The sequence below is a fragment of the Dromiciops gliroides genome, chromosome 2, assembly GCF_019393635.1.
Source record: "Dromiciops gliroides isolate mDroGli1 chromosome 2, mDroGli1.pri, whole genome shotgun sequence".
NCBI classification, from domain to species: Eukaryota; Metazoa; Chordata; class Mammalia; order Microbiotheria; family Microbiotheriidae; genus Dromiciops; species Dromiciops gliroides.
Window position 1 is genome coordinate 566,466,723 of NC_057862.1, and position 23,218 is coordinate 566,489,940.

The 23,218-nt window shown below is 35.1% G+C and overlaps 1 protein-coding gene across 3 annotated transcripts in view; it reads left to right on the forward strand.

The window, feature by feature from the left end:
• Positions 1-23,218, forward strand: part of TASP1 (taspase 1) — a 278,215-nt gene that overhangs the window by 40,268 nt on the left and 214,729 nt on the right. For all 3 annotated transcript variants that reach the window (XM_043983168.1, XM_043983170.1, XM_043983169.1), the window contains 3 exons: positions 11,528-11,648; positions 13,011-13,095; positions 22,114-22,193. In XM_043983168.1, coding sequence (XP_043839103.1) covers positions 11,528-11,648; positions 13,011-13,095; positions 22,114-22,193 — 286 coding nt within the window. The remainder of the gene's footprint in view (positions 1-11,527; positions 11,649-13,010; positions 13,096-22,113; positions 22,194-23,218) is intronic.

Below are 23,218 nucleotides of genomic sequence, written 5' to 3' on the forward strand. Positions count from 1 at the left end.
GCCTCACCCCCTCTGCCTCCCACAAGCAAATGTCACTTCCTGACACCAAAGAAAAGCCGCATGGCTTGCCCTCAGACACCTTCTCCTCATGGCGGAGCTTTCCTACAGTAAGTCTCCAGCAGGTGGCGTCATTCCAATCATTACAGCACCTTGAGGACAAATCGGATTAAGGTGCCTCTGAAACAACCTCTGAAAGTTGTTAATGTTAAGAATTCTGTGATGATTGCTAAATTTGATAGAAAAACACAAGAAATAGAACATATTCTTCAATTCAACATAAAATTCAAGGAACAAGACTTAAAATGAAGGGCGATCAATTTTTTGTATTGTTGCAAATTGCAAAGATATTGAATTGCTGGTTTAAGTGCCATTGAAGTGTAAAGATTATGTGAACAAAAATAAAGCAAAGACTCCAACTTAAAGGAGTCCTGAATTAATTTCTCTTATCCTGAACCAAGCACCAATAGTATTTTAATTTTTTTTACAAAAAATCCTGTGTCTACAGTTATGAATCTTTTGCTGTGATTTATGCTGGAAACATTGTAATCCTGTGAATTATGTTCCTATTATTTTTCCCATTTGTTCATATTTGTGTCACCTCTGGCCCAGGTTTTTTCACTGATAGTTGGGTTCTAAGCTCATGATATGTTGCCATATGGTTCCTCTAGTAGCACTATTTTTGTTGTTCAGCCATTTTTTGGTTGTGTTCAACTCTTCATTACCCCCATTTGGACTTTTCATGGCAAAGATACTGGAGTGATTTGCCATTTCCTTCTCTATCTCATTTTACAGATGAGGAAACTGAGGCAAACAGGGTTACATGGCTTGTCTAGGTCACATAGCTAGTAAATGTCTAAGGCAAGATTTGAACTCAGGCTGAGTGCTGACTCCAGGCCTGGTGCTGTCCACTGTGCCACCTAACTGCCTGGTAGCACTATTATAGCTTGTTTATTTTCATTTTTATTCCCCTACCACTCTCATCCTTCATGAAAATACTCAGATGTCTTATTATATCTTAGAGGTAACTGTCCTGTGGTGCAGGTCTGACTATATTGCTTATCTTCACTAAGATGCGGGTATGATCATGTCAACCCCATACTCAGTACTCCACTGACTCTATATTATTTCCAGGATCAAATATAAAATCCTCTGATTGGCCTATAAAACCCTTCACAACCTGGCCCCTTTCTATGTTTCCAGTCTTACATTTAATTCCTTTTATATACTCTATGGTCCAACTATCCCGGCTTACTTCTTGTTCCTCATGTACATTCTTTTTTTTTAAGAAGTTTATTTTATTTATTTGCAGGCAATGGGGGTTAAGTGACTTGCCCAGGGTCACACAGCTAGTAAGTGTCAAGTGTCTGAGGCTGGATTTGAACTCAGGTACTCCTGAATCCAGGGCTGGTGCTTTAACCACTGCGCCATCTAGCTGCCCCCATCTCTTAACATTCTTAATAATAAGTTCACAAGTTTCTGTAGCACTCTGTTATATGTGGTAAAAAACACTTTGCTTACAACAACGCTGTGAAACAGGTTGTGTGTCAACATTTAATGCTGAGAAGACTGTCTCTGAGTTTTAACATGATTTGTCCAGGATCAAATGGAATTTGAACCTTGATATCTTGATTATTGTCCTCCACTTGATTCAATGCATCATGCTCCTTTTGTTTGCTTTGCTATTCTGATTCAACTCATTACAATCAGATGGCTTGCTGCTTCTTGCATACCTGAGTCATTCACCATACCTTTTGAGATGAATATTATTCTGACAAATAGGAAGGATAATGATGAATACTCAGTGATTGTAATCATATATCTTTTATTTTAGTTCTAAGGAATATGGAAAACTTGCATAGAGTTAGCAGGGCAGCCACAGAGATAAGTGACATGGTAAAATGAAGAACCTGGGAGAAAAGGTATTCTAGCTAGTGTGCTGAAGGAGAGCATGATACTTTTGTGTTGGTTGCTATTTTATAATGCTTGCAATCAGCTGTTCTTTATCTCCATTAAGGTCAGAATAAGATAAGTGGAGATTAACATATAGTATGAAAGATTTAGGTCAAAATGTTAAATGAAAGTGGCACACCACTTTCCTTAAAGAAGTCATCAAACAAGGTTGATTTTCAGTTGTTCTGAGTTGGTATATATAGTCTAATGACCATGATAATAGTAACTGACACCTATATAGCACTTTAAAGTTTGAAGAATGTTTTACATACATGTCATTTCATCCTCAAAACAGCCCCAGAAGGTAGATGCTATTGGTATAAATTATCCCCATTTTATAAATGAGGAGACTGAGTCTCAGAGGAAGTGTTCGAAGTTGGATTCACTCTCAGTTCTTCCTGATTCAGAGCCTAACATTCAGTCCACCACTGCCTTTTAAGGCAAGAGAGTAGCCTGCATAGTGTTCTTGCACAATTCTAACCTTGGAATTGTGAGTGTTGATGTCCTGAAAGGGCTGGTCAGCCACGAATAACCTCTGAGAACTGTGTTTCTGTGAAATCTTTTGAGTTGATATGGTTTTTTCTAGTTGTACATTCCACCTTTATATACCAAAAACTTCTCCTGACATCTTGGACATTGTGTTAGTGGGAGGAACATGGGTTGGACACTGATGAAGGAAAATTATGAGACATTTGACAGTTTGGGACATAGTGGCCTTTCAGAATCAATTTTTACATCCGAATGGATTCCAAGAATGTCTAACCAAGGAATTCTTGTCAAAGGAAGAGGGAGTAAATAACATCTGACCAACTAAATGACTTGTCTGGTGAGTGCCTGCTGTTTGGTATTTAAATTATCTAATTGTATAGTTAGTGGTAATTGTTCAATGATGTCTTCCTAATCTAGACCAACATGAACATTTCAAATTAAAAACCCTCTAAAAGTTTCATTGTAAGAAAGACTTGAGAATTAAAAAGTGATTTTTTTTCCTGCCTAGTAGGACAGCTTGGCAGGATCTCTTTTCTCTACTAAAACTTATTCTAATATTAAAAAAGAAATCCTAGTAACATTGATGTATTAGATAAGGCCTCATCCATAAGGTAGAAAATATATAGGTATTACCGATTAGTCTGGTGAAAAGGCTTATATACAGATTGAGCTAACCTATTTTCATCTTTGTTTAGAAAATATTTACTGAAATAGATTCCCTAAATAAAAGTTCTTTGATTTGTCCTTAATGCTACTTTAAAAGACAGTTTTTGGTAAGAGTTGTTCCAAATTATTGTTAATCATCTTAAGTGTCGATTCAAGCTTTAAAGTTTTCAGGTGCTTTACATATATTATCTAATTTGAGTCTCATAACAGCTATGTGATATAGGTACTACAGGGGTTATTATTATCTTCACTTTACAAATGGGAATTAACTGAAGCTTAGAGAGGTCTCCTGATTTGTTCGTGGATGCACAGCTGTTAAATGTCAGCAAAATTTGAACACTTCCTGACAACAATTCAAAATTCTACCTGCTAATTAAAATTATTATTTCTGACTTATTATATTTACTTTTTAGTAAAAATTTCTATTAAAAGTGTGTTAGATTTGGTTAATTTTTTGACAACTTTGTACTTGAGTGACATGGCATGAATGTTACCATAATAAGTTTCTTCCCAACTTCTTACTGGAAATTGAGTAAAATTAAGTAATTTTATATAAGGACAACTTTACAATGTGTCTGTCTAGTTTGTGTTCATTACTGAAAGCCAAATTGTTTACTTCTGTAAGTGATGTTAGCAGAAATTGTATAATAAATTCCTAGAGGTACAATAGCCTATAGGTTTGAAAACAGTTATTATTTTATACTTCCTTTTTATTGTTTATTTAGAATTTTATTTCCCCCAGTTACATGTTAAAAACAATTTTAAACATCCATTTTTAAAACTTTGTGTTCCAAATTCTTTTCCTTCCTCTCTCTCCACCCCCCTTTAAGAAGGCAAGCAATTAAATATAAGTTATACATGTGTAGTCATGCAAAACATTTCCATATTAGGTTGTGAAAGAAAACACAAAATATAACTCAAGAAAAAATAAAGTAAAACAATATGCTTCAAACTGTATTCAGACACCATCAGTTTTTTCTCTGGGGGTGGATAGAATTTTCATTATAAGTCCTTCAGAGTTGTATTGGATCATTGTATTGTTGAGAATAGCCAAGTCATTCACAGCTCATCATTTTACAACATTCACTTTGCATCAGCTCATTTTAGTCTTTTCAGGTCTTTCTGAGAGCATCCTGCTTGTCATTTCTTATAGTACAATAGTGTTCCATCATAATCATATCACATTTTGTTTAGCCATTCCCCAATTGATGAGCATCCCCATAATTCCGAATTCTTTGCCACCAGAAAAGAGCTGGTATAAATATTTTTTGTACATTTAGGTACTTTAACTTTTTGTTTATCTCTTTTTGTATACTGATCTAGTAGTAGTATTGCTGGGTCAAAGAGTATGCATGGTTTTATAGCCATAGTTCCAAATTGCTCTATAGAATGGTTGAATCAGTTTACAACTCCACTGACAGCACATTAATGTCCGTTTTCCCCATATCCTCTACAACATTTGTCATTTTCCTCTGCTTGTCCTATTATCTAATCCAATAGGTATGAGGTAGTACACCAGAATTGTTGTGACACTTGCATCTTTCTAATCAATAGTGAGTTAGAGCATTTTAAAAAATATGACTATAGATAGCTTTGGTTATTTCATCTGAAAATTGTTCATATCTTCTGATCATTTATCAATTGGGGAATGGCTCTGATTTTAATTAATTTGACTCAGTTTTCTATATGTTTGAGGAAATGAGGACTTTATCAGATAAACTTGCTTCAAATTTTTTTTCACAATTACTATTGCTAACTGTATTTCCCTCTATCCTATTCCTTCCCCACACCATTTACTCAATTCTCTATCTCCTTTCACTCTGTCACTCCTCAAAAGTGTTTTGCTTCTGACTGCTCCCTCCCCCAGTCTGCCCTCCCATCCCTCGTACTTCCCCGCATGGTAAGATATTTTACACTTTTAGTTTAGCACAGGCTGTGGTTAATAGTGAGATATTTGCTTTGGTTTATTACACACAAATTAGATTGATTAGTGGAAAACTTTTTGCTTCATAATTGGAGAGTGACACATGGGTTATCCTTGCTATTGTTAAGGGCTAAAATTCTAGCTAAACTGTCTAAAATATCTAAGGAGTGGTCGCCAATAAATTATAAGCTTTAGCAAGAGTTAGACTTTTAAGCATTTATTAAGGAGAATAAGAATTTGGTAAAGAGAGAGAGAAAGGCCTAGATTCCTATTTATTAAAGGGAGAGAGCATTCCTAGCTCTGCTCTCCGCCAGAGTCCCCAGGAAAGAGAGCAAGACTGAGCGCCAGTCTCTTCCTTCCTCCTCCCACTAGCCCGAGTCACTTCCTGACACCAAAGAAAAGACTCCTGGTCTTGCCCTCAAAGACCTTCGCTTCATGGGTGGAACTCTTTTACAGTAGGTCTCCAGCAGGTGGCGTCATTCCAATCGTTACACTATCTCATTTTTATGATTTGCCTCTCAAATAATGACTTACATGATGCTTATGTTTTAAAACACTTTATATGCATTAATTCATATGATTCACCCAATAACCCTGTGAGATTAGAACGCCAGATATTAACCCTATTTAGCAGATGAAGAAACAGCCATGGTGAGGTTAAATAACTTGCTGGTAATCAGGCAGCTAGTAAGTGAAAGATGGGCTTTGAACCTTTCTGAAGCAGAATTCTCAAGTTCATTGTTCTTATCTCTAAACCATTCTTCCTGTCAAGGAATCTCATTTTTTGAAAACCACATTCTTTGAAAACTTGAATGAGCTCTGTTAATTTTCACTAAGGGTTGTCTTTTTATTTTTAGTGAATCATGGGGAGTGATTATAGCATTACTAAATGTTACTGAAGGGATTCTCTGTTTCTTTTGATTTTGTTATGATCAAATATTTATTTTATTGCATATCCATTGAGATACACATCATTCATAAAGGTGTGCCATATGTTCTTAACAAATCAAAAGTTTAGGTTTGTTTAACCAATAATTTTAATTTTAAATTACTTATTGATACCTTAATTTGCCCAGGTATTTAGGCTCAAAACTTGGAATTGTCTCCAATTTCTCCTTTTCCCTCATTAAGTTCAATTACTAGGTACTATTGCATTTTTCCTTTAGAATGTTTCCTCTCTCATTTTTTTCAATACTTATTGCTGCCAGCCTAATCCAGTTTGTTTGTTTGGTTTTTGGGTGGGTGGGGGGTGGCAATGAGGGTTGAGTGACTTTCCCAGGGTCACACAGCTTATAAGTATCAAGTGTCTAAATCCGGACTTGAACTCAGGTCCTCCTGAATCCAGGGCCGGTGCTTTATCCATGGCGCCATCTAGTTGCCTCCCCGCTCCAGTTTTTAAAATTTAATCTTTTGTTATTTTGAAGTTATCAAACAATGACAAACACAAACATTTCCATATGCAAAGAACAGAAAAAGGTTGTATATGAAATCACCAGTTTCTTCTATTTATGCCTCCTTTTAAAAAAAATTCATTCACCACATTGCTTCCAAAGCCGTTCTGCTTGTCTCCCCCTGAATTTCTCTTTGATTCATTTAAAGAACTCTGTTTTTAACACTTTAAAATATTGGAGATATCCCTATCTTTACGCCCCTCTTTTAAATTCTCTCAAATCAAAACAAAACCTTTTCCTGGTAATATATAACAAGCAAAAATAAATCCACATATTTGCCATTTCTGAAAAGGGATGTCGCATACTGCATCTTGTCTTCCTCCAGTAACTCTTGGTCAGAAGATGGGGAGTCTGCTTCATTGCTTCTCTGGAGTCATGCTTGATCATTTCATTGATCAGAGTTCTTAAGTGTTTCAAAGCTGTTTTTCTTTTTTTAAAAAAAGTCAAATGTTTATATATTTTAACATTTAAAATGACACGAGGACTATTTTAAAACACAAAAAATAAAGCAACATAACTTTTTTTATTATTCAGTTTTGCCAGGACCATAATTTTCATACATCTTATAAGCCAAGAGTATATATGAGATTAAAATTTAGTGAGTGACTTCATATAGGTGAAATTAGTGGTCACCATGCTTGCTGTCTTTAAGGTTTTTATTTATTTTCTTTACCATGAGGAACAGTTACAGCTTCTCAGGAAGAAAGTCCTGGATTAAAGACTTTGTTTCTTCCTTCTTTCCTTCTTTGCTTTCTTATTCTTGGTTTTCTCTATTTCTTTTTCTTTTTTCTTCCCTCTTTCCCTCCATTCTTTTTTTTTTTTTTTTTAGTGAGGCAATTGGGGTTAAGTGACTTGCCCAGGGTCACACAGCTAGTAAGTGTTAAGTGTCTGAGGCCGGATTTGAACTCAGGTACTCCTGACTCCAGGGCCGGTGCTCTATCCACTGCGCCACCTAGCTGTCCCCCCTTCATTCTTTCCTCTCTCTCTTTCCCTCCATTCCCCTCCCCTTCCTTCCTTTCTTCTTCTTCCTTCACTTTCTATATCAGTTCAGCAGGTCTTCTCATATTTTTCTTTCTTTCTTTCTTTCTTTCTTTTTTCTTTTTTGGTGAGGCAATTGGGGTTACTTGCCCAGGGTCACGCAGCTAGTAAGTGTCAAGTGTCTGAAACTGGATTTGAACTCAGGTACTCCTGAATCCAGGGCCAGTGCTTTATCCACTGTGCCACCCAGCTGCCTCCCCCCATGCTTTTCTGAATCCATATCTTTTGTCTTTTTCATGCGGTGCAATATTATTTCATTATGTTAATATGTCACTTTTTGTTTAGCTGGTCCCCATTTAATGGGCAGCTTTTTGGTTTTTCATTTCTTTGTTCCTCAAAAAGTACTGTCTGTTTCAGTTTTGATCACCATATACCTCACTTGTTTCCATATCCTCCTCATCTTATTTCTTTACCTCTTCTTTCTAATCCATTTTGTACACATTGATTAATATTCCTAAACCCTTTTCATCCTGCCAGTCCTTGCTTTTGGAGGCAGGGAGTTTTAAAATATTTATTATTTAGTTCTTTTTGGAAATATTTTCTTTTTAAATTTTGAACTCTAAAATACCTGTCTTTCTTCATACTCCATCTCCTCCACAGAAAAGGCAAGAAATATGATATCAGTCAAAAATGTGTGAAATCATAGGAAACATTTTCATACTATCCATAATTTAAAAAAACAAGAAAAATAAAGTGAGAAAATTATACTTAAATTTACACTTAGAATTCAGCAGTTCTCTCTCTGGAGGTAGATAGTGTTTTTTCATGATGATTTATTTGGAATTGTCTTGGATCATTGTATTGATCTGAGTAGCTAAATTTTTCACAGTTGTTCATCATTACAACATTGTTGTTACTATGCACGGTGATCTCCTGCTTCTAATTTGACTTTGCATCAGTTAATATAGTTCTTGTCATGTTTTTCTGAAACCACCATCCTATTCTTGTTTCTCATAGCATAATAGTATTCCATCATAATCAACTTTTTCAGCCATTCCCCTATTGATAAGCAGCACCTTAATTTCCACCTCTTTGCTAGCAGAAAAAGAGTTGCTATAAATATTTTTGTACATATAAGGTTATTTTCCTTTTTCTTTGATTTCTTTGGGGGTATTTCTGGGTCAAAGGGATGCATAGTTTGATAGCTCTTTGGCAATAGTTTCAAATTATTCTCCAGAATGGTTGGACCAATTCACTACTCCACCAGCAGTTCATTGGTGTATCTATTTTCCCTTATCCTCTACAGCATTTGTCATTTCTGATAGGTGTGAGTTGGTACATAAGTGTTGTTTTAATTTGTTTTTATTTGTCCTTCATTATCAAAGAGGACCATGACATTGGGATGATGTCATGACTTGCACTGAATTAGATTTAAGTGAGGGAGGGGTGTGCAAGATCACCTCTTCTCCAGAACCATCTGGGTCCAGTGGCATGATATATATCAGGACCACTGGAAATGGGCCTGGATATTTAAGGCAATTGTGGTTAAGTTTCTTGCCCAGGGTCACACAGCTAGTAAGTGTCTGAGGTGAGATTTTTTTTTTTAACTCATGTCCTCTTGATTGCAGGGCCAGTGCTCTATCAACTGTGCCACCTAGCTGCCCTCCACCCTGTTGGTTTTGTTTGTTTGTTTGTTTTTTTTGTATTTCTCTAATCAGTAGTGATTTAGAATACTTTTTTCATATGGCTATAAACAGCTTTTATTTCTTTTTCTGAAAACTGACGGTTTATATCCTTTGACCATTTATCAATTGGGGAATGGCTTTATAAATTTGATTCATTTGTGTACTCGGTATATATTTGAGAATTGGGACATTTATTAGAGAAATTTGCTGTAATTTTTTTTGATATTACTCCATTGTCTTTTAGCAAAATTTAGTTTTCTTGATTAATTAGGTTTCTTTTTGTTTTTGCTTTTGTGTTGTGTGAGATCAAGATTGCTACCCTGGGGCAGGATGTTTTTATTGTCTGTCTTTGTATTCTTAGAACAATGCTTTGTATGTAGTACATGTTTGATACATGTTTATTGAATGGAATTACTGAAAAAAGTTGGAATGCCTCTTCTCTGCCAAGTCCATAGTTCTTAATCCAGTATTCAAGGTTTGCCATAATCTGCTACCAGCCAGTTTTTCTAGTCTTACCTTTTGCTTCCCTCCACTTTATTCACTTTGACCTGTTTTTCTCCATGGTGTACTCTATACTTTCCAAGCTATTAGCCTTTGTTTGTGTTGTTTCTTATACCTAAAATATGCTTATGGATCTATTTTTCATGACTATTTCCAACAGTAAGGCTTTTCTCTTCTGCTCTAGACTCTAGTGATTTATCCTTTCTCTATATTTTATGTGAGATATGATCACAAAATAGTGATTCCAGGAACCAGTCTCCTCTTATAGTCATGTTATTAAATGTTTTTCTTGTTATTTAGCTTTTTTTATTTTATTATATTTTATTTTATTTTATTTTGTTTTATTTTATTTTTTATTGAGGCAATTGGGGTTAAGCGACTTGCCCAGGGTCACACAGCTAGTAAGTGTTAAGTGTCTGAGGCCGGATTTAAACTCAGGTACTCCTGAATCCAGGGCCAGTGCTCTATCCACTGCGCCATCTAACTGCCCCATTATTTAGCTTTTTAATGTGAATGTAAATTTTTTGCCTTCCCAATGCTTTGCAAGGAAGATGAAGTTGGGTTAGATCTGGGTAGTTCAACAGTCTAGTTGGGTTGTGACCTGCACTGACGGTAGAACAACCCATTTCTGTGAGACACAGATCCATTGATAATAACACATTTATATTTGCTTAGTGTCTAAAGGGTCACAGTATTTTCTTTTCAGTTCTGTGAGTTATATAGGTAGTTAAGTATTATTATTCCCATTTTACAATGAGGAAACTGAGGGACTGTGACCTTCCCAGTGTGGCTTAGGTGGAAATGGAGCCCAGGCCTTACTGACACTTTCTCTTGACCTAATTCACTCACTCCCCAAACCACTTGTTTTCATTTTGTATATATTCTTGTTGTCTCTTATTAGACTGTAAGCTCCTTATGAGCAGGGACTGCTTGACTTTTATATTTCTTTACCCAGTGCTTAGCACACAGTGACAGGCACATAGCAAGTGATCATTACATTTTTGTTTATTTATTGATGACTCATGCTGTCCTTTCTTTGATTTTCTTGGGGGCAGATAAATCAACAATTATTTATTAAGTGCCTAAAACATGCCGAGTATTGGTATGCAATACAAAAATGAGAAACTTTTCCTTAAGAAGCTTATATTTCACTAAATCCTGAATCCTGTATGGAATTGGTCAAAGGTTCACCTTAGAGCAGATGTAAACTTCTAGACTGATTCTGTAGCAGAACTATGATGTAAAAATGCCTTCAAACTTGAAGTGAACTGAGTCTATATCGTAGTCTCTAATATATTTGTGTACTGGATCATACTCTTCACATCTGATAAAGTGCCAGCTTACTATAAGAACTGACCCCTAGGAATTGGTTAAATCTTCCAGGGCATTCTTACTTTTCCATTCACTTCATGGTAAGCATTAAAATGGTAAATCTTTACCCACTTTTTCACTGGCTGGAGAGTAGTTTTTATATTATATATTTAATCTCCACAAAATCAAGGAATGAATGAGAATGCCTTTCATACTAAATCTGAATCCTTCTTTGACATTATATCAAGATTATAATTTGCTTTATACAATTCACTTGTTTACACTTAAATGGATTATTGCATCATTATTAACCTTACTTAGAATCAGTGAGTTTTAGAGCTGGAAGAGAATCTTAGACATCATTGGGTCCAGTCCTGAATTTTACAGTCAAAGAAACTTAGACCTGGAGAGGTTGAGCTGCTCAGTCATATAAATTATTAGTGGCAATATCAGGACTAGAATCCAGATCTCCTGACTCTGTCAAGTGTTCTTTCCATTATGCCATTCCACTTGGTGTATTGTATTTTGTAATCGGTATGTGTATATACATATTTTTTTTTCTGTATTTTTAGGATTCCCCTTTTACAAATGCAGGAATGGGTTCCAATTTAAACCTTTTGGGTGAGATAGAATGTGATGCCAGCATTATGGATGGAAAGTCCTTAAATTTTGGAGCGGTTGGAGCACTGAGTGGTATGTTAATGCTAGTGCAAAAATGATTACTTTATCTTATGATGAGAATACTCAATTCCTAGTTAAATGCTATAATTTAGTACTTCATTCTCAAAAAAACTTAAATTAAAAAAAGAATAATCCCATTTCCTAAAGACATAGTTCATTCTTTCCTCAATTATTGGAATGTTTCTAAAAATAGTGTTTTCCTTACTTTATTATATTTATAGCATAGAATATTAAGTATAAACTTTTATATGAAAATGGTCAAGCAATTTATGAATAAATTCTTGTCATAATGCTTCCTACAAATTTCAGATTAGTTTTTAACAAATATTATTAAAATAAATATTATGGAGACTTGGATATGGACTATGGTAATATGTGAGTATTTTTTCATCAGACAGGGTGGACTGTTGCAAAATATTTTGGGATTTAGCTGAATGACTTTTGGATTTTAAATAAAGTTAAAGGGCTTATTTTGATTTTTAATATATCCTACATGCTGTTTTTTTGTATTAATATTTTCAGGTTCAGTTTAGCATCTCCCTCACATTAACCTGCGATCCTGCTATTATTTTGTCCTCAGATTATTATTTCCATTTTTAGCTGTTCTCCACCTTTGTATCCTCTGGGAACACCCTGAGGATTAGTACATGAGTCATAGAGTACTCCATTTTGGCAAGTACTGTTACACGTGATTTAAAAAAAAATATTTGGAAAGAATTTATCAGTTTTCACTGCTGTTTTGTGGATATGTTCTTAAGCCTCTTGTGGTGCTGCATTTGGATTAAATTGTATTTATATGTAGGTCTTTTTTCACCTGCAGTGTAAATTTCATGTTATTAATAGTTATGTGCACGTTCTAAGTAGATTCATCATAAAAATTCTACTTATATGCCTGGAAGTTTTTTGTTTTTTTCCAGGTAGAAATCACCAAATATCAGGTTCTTCTCTTTGTTCCATATTCTTTATCCTGGAATTGTTTGATAGTGGAATCAAAGTTCTCTAACTTTTAGTTTTATTTTTGTCTTCTTGGAAAACTTGAATAGTGGGAGATAAAACCAGGAAAAAGTAGATAAGTAAAAGAATTTCAGTACTGTTTGTAGTGTTTTAAATTTAACAGTTTTCTCAGAAGCAAATACAATAACTTACTAGTGTGCCTTTTCTTTTTTGACTGTGCTTTGCAAATAGTAGGTGCCCAAAATTTCTTTATTTGAATTTTATTAATAATTGAATATTATTATTGTGATAGTAAGGTTTTTTAACAAGAAGAAAAACTTTTTAAGGTTTCTAAAACTGTACCACCAAAACACCACAGAACCTAATTAGAAACCTTTAAACAACTTTTCCATCTATATTTTCTGCTGATTTTCTTTTCAGGAATCAAGAATCCAGTTTCAGTTGCAAATAGATTGTTGTGTGAAGGGCAGAAGGGAAAACTCTCTGCTGGCAGAATTCCTCCCTGGTAATTGCTTTGTTCTGCTTGACTTTCCTTTAGCCTTTGGTCTTTAATGCATGCAATATTTGAAGGTTATTCTTATCCAAAGAAGGCTGATGCTATTCGTTTACAAATCAGCAATAGCGTGCCTGTGTGAGGAAGACCTGCTTTGTTCTCTGATCTTGGAACATCTTGTGTATTTGATATAGCTCTGGATAGAATTGAATATTGTGGAATGAAGACAGAATTGAGATCAGTGTTAATTTTTGTCCTTGTGCTTGTTTACATAGATGTTTATGCCATTACCAGGTTCTCATTTTTGATGTTTTGGTTTTCAAATTAAAAAGTTTCTGAAGTTTTACCCTAGAATTTAAAGTGCTTTTTTGAGTTTGGAGAAGGGTTTACTGAGTTCTAACAACAAAAGTTGACACTCCTTGATTTTTTTAATGTTGCATTGTACCATTTGAAGAGCTGGATTTCCTCTTTAGTGCTTCAGCTATGTCAGCAGCACTGCAAAATCATTTTATCCTACTGTGTTTTAGGGACAAGTGCTTGAAGTTACAAGAAATTAAAGTTTATTGAATTTTGGACAACCTCAGTAAAGTATTTTATCCAAGTACACATTGGGCATATGTATTTTTTAATATCATATACTAGTGAATAGAATAAATTAAAGAAAACAATAAGATTTTAATTTTTAATCTATTTCCTGAAAATCAAGGGTGGAAATATGATTTATTAAAATTAGACTTTTAATGAATGGTCATTAGGATAATTTGGCTGTCTGGCCTAAGTAATTTTTAGCTTTGCTATTTCAGTGCTAATAGAACTATCTGTCTTTTTGTACACTCAATTTTTTATAATGTGGAATACTTGTGCTTTTTGTCTGTACAAAGTGAATTCAGCTAAGTTAAACTTTGTTAAGTTAGATCCATACTAAGTAGGTCTTCTTTAGGGCAGCAGTAAGTGCAAACAGATTGCTCCTGTACTTATTTTCACTTCAGGGGCATATTTTAAGATGACTATTTATCCCCTTTCACCTCTATTTGCTGTTGTGAAGAGAGCTTTTAACACTGCCTAGACACATGCCAATTTGGTTTTAAGGTAGAAAGGAAAAAGATGTACCTCTTTTTAAATTAAAAAAAAAATTATATCTGTATGGTAGGACAAGGGTGCAGGAGGCTTAAAAATTTAAAGACATGGCTACATTTAATAAGTATTAGACATTCATACTTCACTTATTTGGACCTCAGCTATCTCAGGAACCTTAGCCATCTGGAACTGCCAAAAACCAGGCAATGAGCTGCTAATAAAATAGTTATTATAAAAAGTTTATGTACTTTACTCAGAAGGATCTCCTCAGGGTATCATTCAGAGTCTATTTATTTTACTTTTTAATACATTGTTGGCATTTAAATGGAATTGAATATCCAATATTTTAATGTTTAAAGTTGAATTTCACATAGAGCACCAGCAATTTCATTATCTGGTTTCTAAGCACACAGCACATAAGCATCATATTATACAAATTATTAGCAACATTTTTTTTTAAGAAAAAATAACATTTATGTAATATTTTATATAGTTTAAAAATGTTACAAATATAATTTGGTTATTATACCTTTGAAGGTGGGTATTTAAAATATTTTAATGAGGCTTATAGAAGTTGAGTTCCTGAAAGTCACAGTTTTAATTAGTCAGAAAATGACTTGAATACATTTCTTTTAATTCATGTTTCCAGTGTCCTTTCCTTTCCACCTCTCTGAGGCTTCTATAGACAACAGTAAGTGATATATGCTAGCAGGTGGGTGGGTAGTGACAGGAACACTATTATAAGCCATTGCAAATTTTAAAAATTCTCTCTTCTGTGCCTGTCCTTTAAAGCCCTTTGCTACCAGTTTCCAATATACTTTTGCTGCCTGAGTGTATATAATTTCCCTTTCTGCAGTCCATTCAAATTGGTCTTTTTACTATTTCTCACACATGATACTCTATCTCCTATTTTCATGCTTATCTGCTGTAGGCTGACCTACATTCCTAAAGTACACTGAATACTCAGGGCCTAGCACAGTGCCTGGCATGGAATAGATGCTTAATAGATGCTTAATAAATGCTTGTAAATTGATTATTTTGTTATTTGTTGCAGTCTACTTACATTTACCATGTTCCCCCCTTGTTCCTTTCTCAAGGATACTAATTTTTAACTTTTTGGAAACTTTAATGTTTTGTGACTTAAGCATATTAGTAGAGTAGTAATATTTTAAAAAATGACCTTTTGTTTCTAGGAAAAACCATTAAAATAGCTTTGTTTCAGAAGGTAGTCTGGGCCACTTTCCTTTTAATTCCTTTTAAAATTAATTTTTAAAGAATAATTTCTTAATCCAATTCTGTGCCCAATTCATTGTTCATTAGTACTGTCTATCCAAGATAAACATACACACACACGTACATACACATATACTGATAGACAAGTTCTATAGAATATCATTCTTTGGTGGGGGGGGGCAATGAGGGTTAAGTGACTTGCCCAGGGTCACACAGCTAGTAAGTGTCAAGTGTCTGAGGCTGGATTCGAACTCAGTTCCTCCTGAATCCAGGCCTGGTGCTTTATCCATTGCGCCATCTAGCTGCTCCTAGAATATAATTCTAACTGCATATCTTAAATTGGAAAGTAGACATTCTTCATCCACTTTTTTTTTCTGAAGGAAGGAAGGAGAAAAGGAAGGAGATAGGGAGGGAGGGAAGAAAAAGGACGGAAGGAAGGAAGGAGGGAAGGAAGGAGGGAAGAAGAAAGGTAAGAAGGGAGAGAGAAGAAAGGAAGGAAGGAATTAAGGAATTTCTAAGTACTTTTTTGTCAGGCACTGAAGTATGTATCATTATTTCCATTTTATAGTTAAAACTGAAGCATTAAGAATAAAGTGACTTGTTCAGGGTCACAGGGCTAGTTAAGTGTTTAAAGTGAATGTAAGTCTTCCTGACTCTAGGTCCAGCATACTACTGTACCACTTAGCTGACTCTGGGTAACTCACATGGTCTTTTGAGTTCTAATGGATGTCCTCCAAAAGGATTTTCTTTTCTTTTTTTTTCTCCTCGGTAAAATAATTTTATTAATAGGCCAGCAGGTTATTAATAAAAGGATGGTCATTAGTCATCTTTCTCAGACTGAAGACCCCTAATGGTGGTGGGGTCACTGTTTATATACCCTTCTAAGTGTAGGAGGTCATCACATAGCAATCAAATCTATTTGGTTGACACGATTTGGTGGTGTGTTATATTATAATGAAGTCTGGGGTTATGTAACTTAGGTCACTCAAATCCTGGCAAGAATGAAATCAGAGAAAGAAACCAGACCCCTACCTAAGCTCATCAGAGCACAATAGTTTCCACTTAGTTGTCGTTCTTGCAGGCCAGATCTCATTAGTAGAGTTTTCAGCTATCTAGACAGACTGTGTTTCCACCTAAGACTCCTTTGACCCAAATGAATCTTAATTTCAAGGAGAACTGGCCTTTGAAGTTACAGGGGGAGGGTGATAAGGACCAATAAAGAGGGGAGAACACTAGGTTCCCCCTCAAGATATTGATAATTAATAATTATTTCTCACACTACTGAAAAATATTTATATTCTTTTGCAATCCATTTAGAAGATGTCATAAGTCTTTTAATTCTAGTTTCTCTAGCAATTTGTTTCGATCCACGTATTTCCTTTTGTTTGTTATACAAAACTAAGAAAGGGATGAGCTGGATATTTATGTTCAGAGGAATGACCATAAGAGCATCTCTTTTTTTTCTCAAAGAAATCTTGAAAAAATTTGGGGATGGGTAGGAAATAATGCTGTATTGAAAAAAGCCTTACAGAAAATAGTTTGTTCTACCAAATCAATTTTTTTTATTAGCAATAAGTAATAAACACAGTGGGATCTTGCATTCTTTACATCTTTGAATCAGTAGCATGATGGCAAAGGTATGGTCTCTATTCCCTATGAATGATCTCATCAAGGATGAATATGTTGTTTACCTTGATGATTTTTATTTAAAAAAATTGTAGACCTAAAAAAGTAGGCTTACAAGTCAGTAATTAATGATACTTCCTGGTCTTTTTTCTTTCCTCCTCCTCCTCCTCCTCCTCCTCCTCCTCCTCCTCCTTTTTTTGGTATTAATAAGTTGTGGCATTTTTTCCCCTGTGCCTTTGTTTTTCTGTCCACCTTTAAAAACCTTGTGAATCAAACCTTCAACATTATTACATTTATGTTGCCTCTACTATGGACCTTGTATGTGTATTCTTGGTTTAATCCAGTTGTTCTACCTGTTTTTCTTCTCTTTGGTGCCATCTCTACTTCCTCTGCCTTTCTTGCTTATAAAAAGAGTTTGTTATAAAAATCTTTGCAAGTCGTTCCCATTTTTATTCTGTTTGTCTTCTTCCAGTTTTCACCAAGATTTCCTTTAAACTGGTTTCTATTTTATGAGAAGATACTGGTTTTAATCTTTTATTATTTTTCTCTTTAAGATTTTACATAGATGGCACAGTGGATAGAGCACTGGCCCTGGAGTCAGGAGGACCTCAGTTCAAATCCGGCCTCAGACACTTAACACTTAGTTTACTAGCTGTGCGACCCTAGGCAAGTCACTTAACCCCAATTGCCTCAAAAAAAAAAAAGGATTTTACAAATGAGTTTAAATTCTAAATGGATTTTGCTCTTTGTTATCTTATTTCCTTGTTTGGCATATACATCAAGTCTTTGCTGACTAAGGTGCATTTTAGGTTCTTTTGGTCTCCTTATGGTAATTGATGGACATCAATTAAACTTTCACATTATTTTATTTTCAAATTTCAAATTTTTAAATTCAAATTTCATGAATAACTCATTTAAACAGCTAGATATGAAATTATGTTCATTGTTTGCCATATTTTTTCTAGGTTTTTTACTGAAATTTTGATCTTTGCTCTAATAAGTTGGTCTGACTTTACACAGACAGCTAATTCAGTAATGAGTCCCATATCAGTAATGAGTAATTTCTCATTAGTTAAAATATAATCAGTTTCTGTGTGTATGTGTGTGTGCATGTGTGCGTGTGTGTTTGATGTTACTTTTTGGTCACTACTTCCAGTGCCTACTGATTCTTTTCTTGAAGAAAATACTTATTACATGTAGGAGTGAGATTTCTATGTGGCTTATGAGTCTTTGGCCCCTTATTATTCCTTTCTGTGCTTTTCTGTCATATTTCTCTTCATTCTCAACTTTTCCCACCTTTGTGATGAAGTTACCAATTATCAGAGTATATGCTGATCTACTTTTTCTACCTCTTCATCCTCAACAAATGTTAGTTCATAAGCCACAGTTATTTTCATGGTACTCATTTTGCAAATACTTGTGAGCACTGTAGTAAGACGTGACCAAGTGTCTCATGCAGTAAAGTTTCTTTTTGTGTTTGGACTCATGAAGAAACCAACTGCTGCAAGTCCTTAATATTATTTCCTAAGGAGAATTTGTGAATTTGTGAGCCATTCCATTTAGCTATAACTTCCTTCTCTCTTCTGATTTAATTTGTAGTGAGATGTTAAACATTGATTCTTTTTCCAGCTGTTGGTCACTAGACAAAGTTCTCATTCTTAGACTATTAATAATTATTAATTGTAGATGATCAAAAATTGATGTGATTTTTAGTGTCTTTTGCCCTACTCCCCCACAGCAACAGAAAAGAGATCACACTATTCTGTATTTTTCTTTTTCTGGATTGTCATGACAAGGGAATTCACAAGGCCATCTACTGGGGCTGCATCTCTGCATACTTAGTGATGCTGGTGTTTGGTCTTTTCCTGGAACTATGCTTGAAGTCTTTATACTAGGGTAGAAAATACAGGAGCTAGTATCATGGTACCCCTAAAAGGTATGAGAGTAGGACTTTGTAGAGTATTACTTAATAGACCCTTATTTTGTAGTGCACCCTGAATGTCTCAGTGAGCCCTATTCAGATGTTTTATGAGAAAATGTAATAAAAAAATATAAAGCATTTGAGAACTGAGGTACAGTAACTGCAGTGTCATTTCATATATGATAATGGACTATTAGTAATAAAGCTGCATTCCTTGGCATCTATGGCATACTTTAAAATTGTTGTCATTCATTGTTTAGTAGAAAATGTTTAGTATATAGTTCAACATAATGCAAAACCAATTAAACCAAAATAATTTTTTGGTGGGTGGGGCAATGAGGGTTAAGTGAGTATCAAGTAGTAAGTATCAAATATTTGAAGCTGGAATCGAACTCAGGTCTTCCTGAATCCAGGGTTGGTGCTTTATCCACTGCACTACCTAGCTGCTCCTGAAACCAAAATAATTTCTTTTTTTTGCAGGGCAATTAGGGTTAAGTGACTTGCACAGGGTCACACAGCCAGTTAGTGTCAAGTGTCTGAGGCCAGATTTGAACTCAGGTCCTCCTGAATCCAGGGCTGGTGCTTTATCCACTGTGCCACCTAGCTGCCCTTGAAGCCAAAATAATTCTTAACAAAAATCAGACTAAGAAAATCTCAGGCAAAGGCTTTCATACTAAAAAACTCTTTAAGATCTTGGAATATGATCTAAAGATGAAAAATAGAATTCAGTACCTCAGTCTTTTGGTCTTGATTATTCTTTGTTGTCGTTTGGCAATCTAACTTACAATTTTGTATTAGGTAATTATTTCCCATCCTGCATTCAGTTTCTATTAGAAATGTGCATTGAAAGTGTCAGCAGTATAGTCTGATACAGTGGCTGAAGTTTTTATTCCAATCATTATTCCATTTTGGCTTTTTTTTTTGACAGCTCTGTCTCTCTCTGTCTCTCTCTCTTTCTATCTCTCTATCACCCATCCTTCCATCATCTATCTATCTACCTCCCTGCCTGCCTACTACCTACCTACCTAGCATCATTCTTTTATAGTGGCCTTTGGTTAAAGAGCAGGAAAAAAACCAAAAAAACCCAAACACTTCCTATTATAGAAACAGTCATAGACTTCAAAATAAAAAGTTACAAGGTATTATAACAATCTATTAATCCCTATGAAAATTAAGGCTTTGAACTTCTAGTAATAAAGACTGTATAGAAAGTACCAGAGAAACCTAGCTCATACACTCTAGCAAAAATTCTGAAAAGATCCCCAGACTGAATAATGATCAAGAAATCTGGAGAGTATATAGGAAGTGCCTCGATCTGCCACTAGACTCCCCAGAAAGACAACTAGAAGTTTATTGGCTCAGGAAAAGAGGGTTATGTCAGAGAATGCCCAATAATACAGACCAGAGAAGGATCAGGAATACCTGAAGCATAATAGTACTCAGTAATGGAGGACAGGGAGACCTCTCAAAGTGTCTTCTCAAGCTACAGGGCAATCTGTACCAGAGGCTAGGAGCTAGAAGCCCTTAGATTAGAAATACATGAGGGCACCTTCTGGTGTCATTCTGATGTGAGATGCTTTAATAAACCATGTAGATCATAGTGCTTTGAACCTATATGATACAGGCAGGTCTGAAGTTTACTAACACCAAACCCAGGCACACTAGAAGTGAGGTCCAAACAGTTAAGAAAGGGAGTAATAAGACAAAACCACTCAGACAAGAATACGGTAGGTAGAGGAGTGTTTCCTAGCTATTTAAATCCCTGTAGGCCACAGGAATGGAATAATAATTAAAAGAAACATAGCTAAAACATTAAAAAAGTTTTTAAATAATTATGAATATTATTTATAATGAGATTTATTTTTTGACACACACACAGAGGGCTGATGGCCCTCTTTCCTATTGCCTCTATGTTTCCATATGCCTTTTGGGGGGGGGTGTGTGGTGTACAGTTCTGTGATCAAAGAGAGTAGTTTACCAACTACAGTTTCTTATTTAATTTCCTAATGATTACTCTGTCTGGTCTAAAGTCCAGGTTTTTGCTATAGTAGTTATAAAGAATCTGGGTGACCTTTATCCATTTAGGCAGCCATCTTTACTGAAAACATCTATTCTTAAGTTTTTATGGATAAATAAAAGGGTTATTTGGGGTAATTAGTCTATGATAATGGTTCCAATTCTAGTAGTGTTTAAAGGCTAAGGTCTGGTTTATTTATTTATTTTTTTATTAGTGAGGCAATTGGGGGTTAAGTGACTTGCCCAGGGTCACACAGCTAGTAAGTATTAAGTGTCTGAGGCTGGATTTGAACTCAGGTCCTCCTGAATCCAGGGCCAGTGCTCTATCCACTGCACCACTTAGCTACCCCTGGTCTAGTTTACTTTGAGGTATGTTTATGTGTATGTGTATACACACACACACACACACACACACACACATGCACACACACACACATATATATATAAAATACAGATACATACATACATATGTATACACACATATATATCTGTCTGTCTGTCTATCTATCTATTTATCTATCTATGGCATCTGTTGTCATTCAGTCCATGAATGAAATGATCATTTGATGTATAATTCTGGCTACCAAGTCATATTTTGCTAAGTATTCATAGATTTCTGAATTTTTACAACCTGCAGGCTATGATGCACAATTTCTTCATTTCCCTGCATAATTTATATGAACACTATGTCAAATCAAGACTCCTAAAGGATAACTCTTTTTTACAGACTTTCCACATCCTTAAGTCATTAGGGTTTTTTTTGTTGTTGTTGTTGTTGTTGTTTGTTTGTTTTTTGGTGAGGCAATTGGGGTTAAGTGACTCGCCCAGGGTCACACAGCCAGTAGGTCCTCCTGAATCCAGGGCTGGTGCTCTATCCACTGCGCCACCTAGCTGCCCCAAGTCATTAGTTGTAAAAATGCCTAGGCAAGCTGTGTGACCCTGGGCAAGTCACTTAACCCCAATTGCCTCACTAAAAAAAAAAAAAGAAAAAAAAATGCCTAGGCATATTTTTACACCATTTAAAAATAATTCTGTATTTTCATAGGTATATTCTAGATGTACCAGCTTTCTCGGTTTGCCTCAATATAAGTTTTTGGTACTGTCCTTTGTTAAGAAAGCTGACACCGGATTTATCAAGTATTCTTTTGACTTTTTAGCTTTTTAGTTGGAGAAGGAGCCTATAGATGGGCAGTGGATCATGGAATACCCTCTTGTTCTCCAAGTGTTATGACTACAAGTGAGTAAAGCCTTTGAAGAAGTTAAGGAATGTGAGTATGTATGCCTATGTATGCTTGGAAAAGTGCTTGCTTTTGTTGTTGGTTAAAAGACTAATAATAGAGGAGACATATATAAAAATCCAAATGTTGTAGTTTCTTTTTCAAAATATACCTTTAAGAGATTATTTTGATTCCATTTTAGTCACCTTAATACTCTGAGAGTCATGGGAGGGAGTATTTTAAGTACTTTTAAAAAAATGAGGTAAAGTCTATTTCACGAGTTTTAAAAATAAGTATGAGAGCATTTAGATATTCAAAAATTATGACTGTGGTCTGTTTCTGTTTTAAATTAAATGTCAATGTTATTGGAAGATGAGTTTAGTTTTTTGTGCAGAAGGAAGTGATCTCTATGTAGGTAAGCCTCACTTAATGCTTAACCTCCATGCAAACCTTCTTCTTGAAAAAGTTGTACTGAGTACAGAGAGAAAGAATTAAAAAATTTTAGTTGGATAAACCTAGGGAAAATGCTACGTTGTTTAATTTACACATATGAAAAATAATCTCTTTGTCGACGTGGGTCATAGAAGGTCAGAGTTGAAAGCAATTAATAGTGGCCTGAGTTCAACTTGTACTTGAAAAAAAATCCCTTTTATAACATCTGCTTAGCAATCCTCCTCCCTTTCTTTGCTTGAAGACCTTGGATAAGGATGAACTTAATCCCCCCAGAACAGTTCTTTGCATTTGGACAGCTCTGGTAGTTGCTAAGGTTTTCCTTTCATTGACCCTAAATTTGCTCCATCTTGTGCTCATATTTCTGCCAAGTGCTCTTCCTTATGGTGCCTAGAAGAGCAAGCCTCATCTTCCTTTCAAATGAAAGCCCTTCACATACTTAAATATAGTAATTATGTTCCATCTAAGTCTTCTACTAGTTAGACATTCCTATTTATAGGAATCCTTCATTGTATACTTATCAATGTTCCTAAAATATTGTGTCTAGAACTGAATAGTTATCAAGACGTGTTTTGATAAGGGCAGAGTACACTGT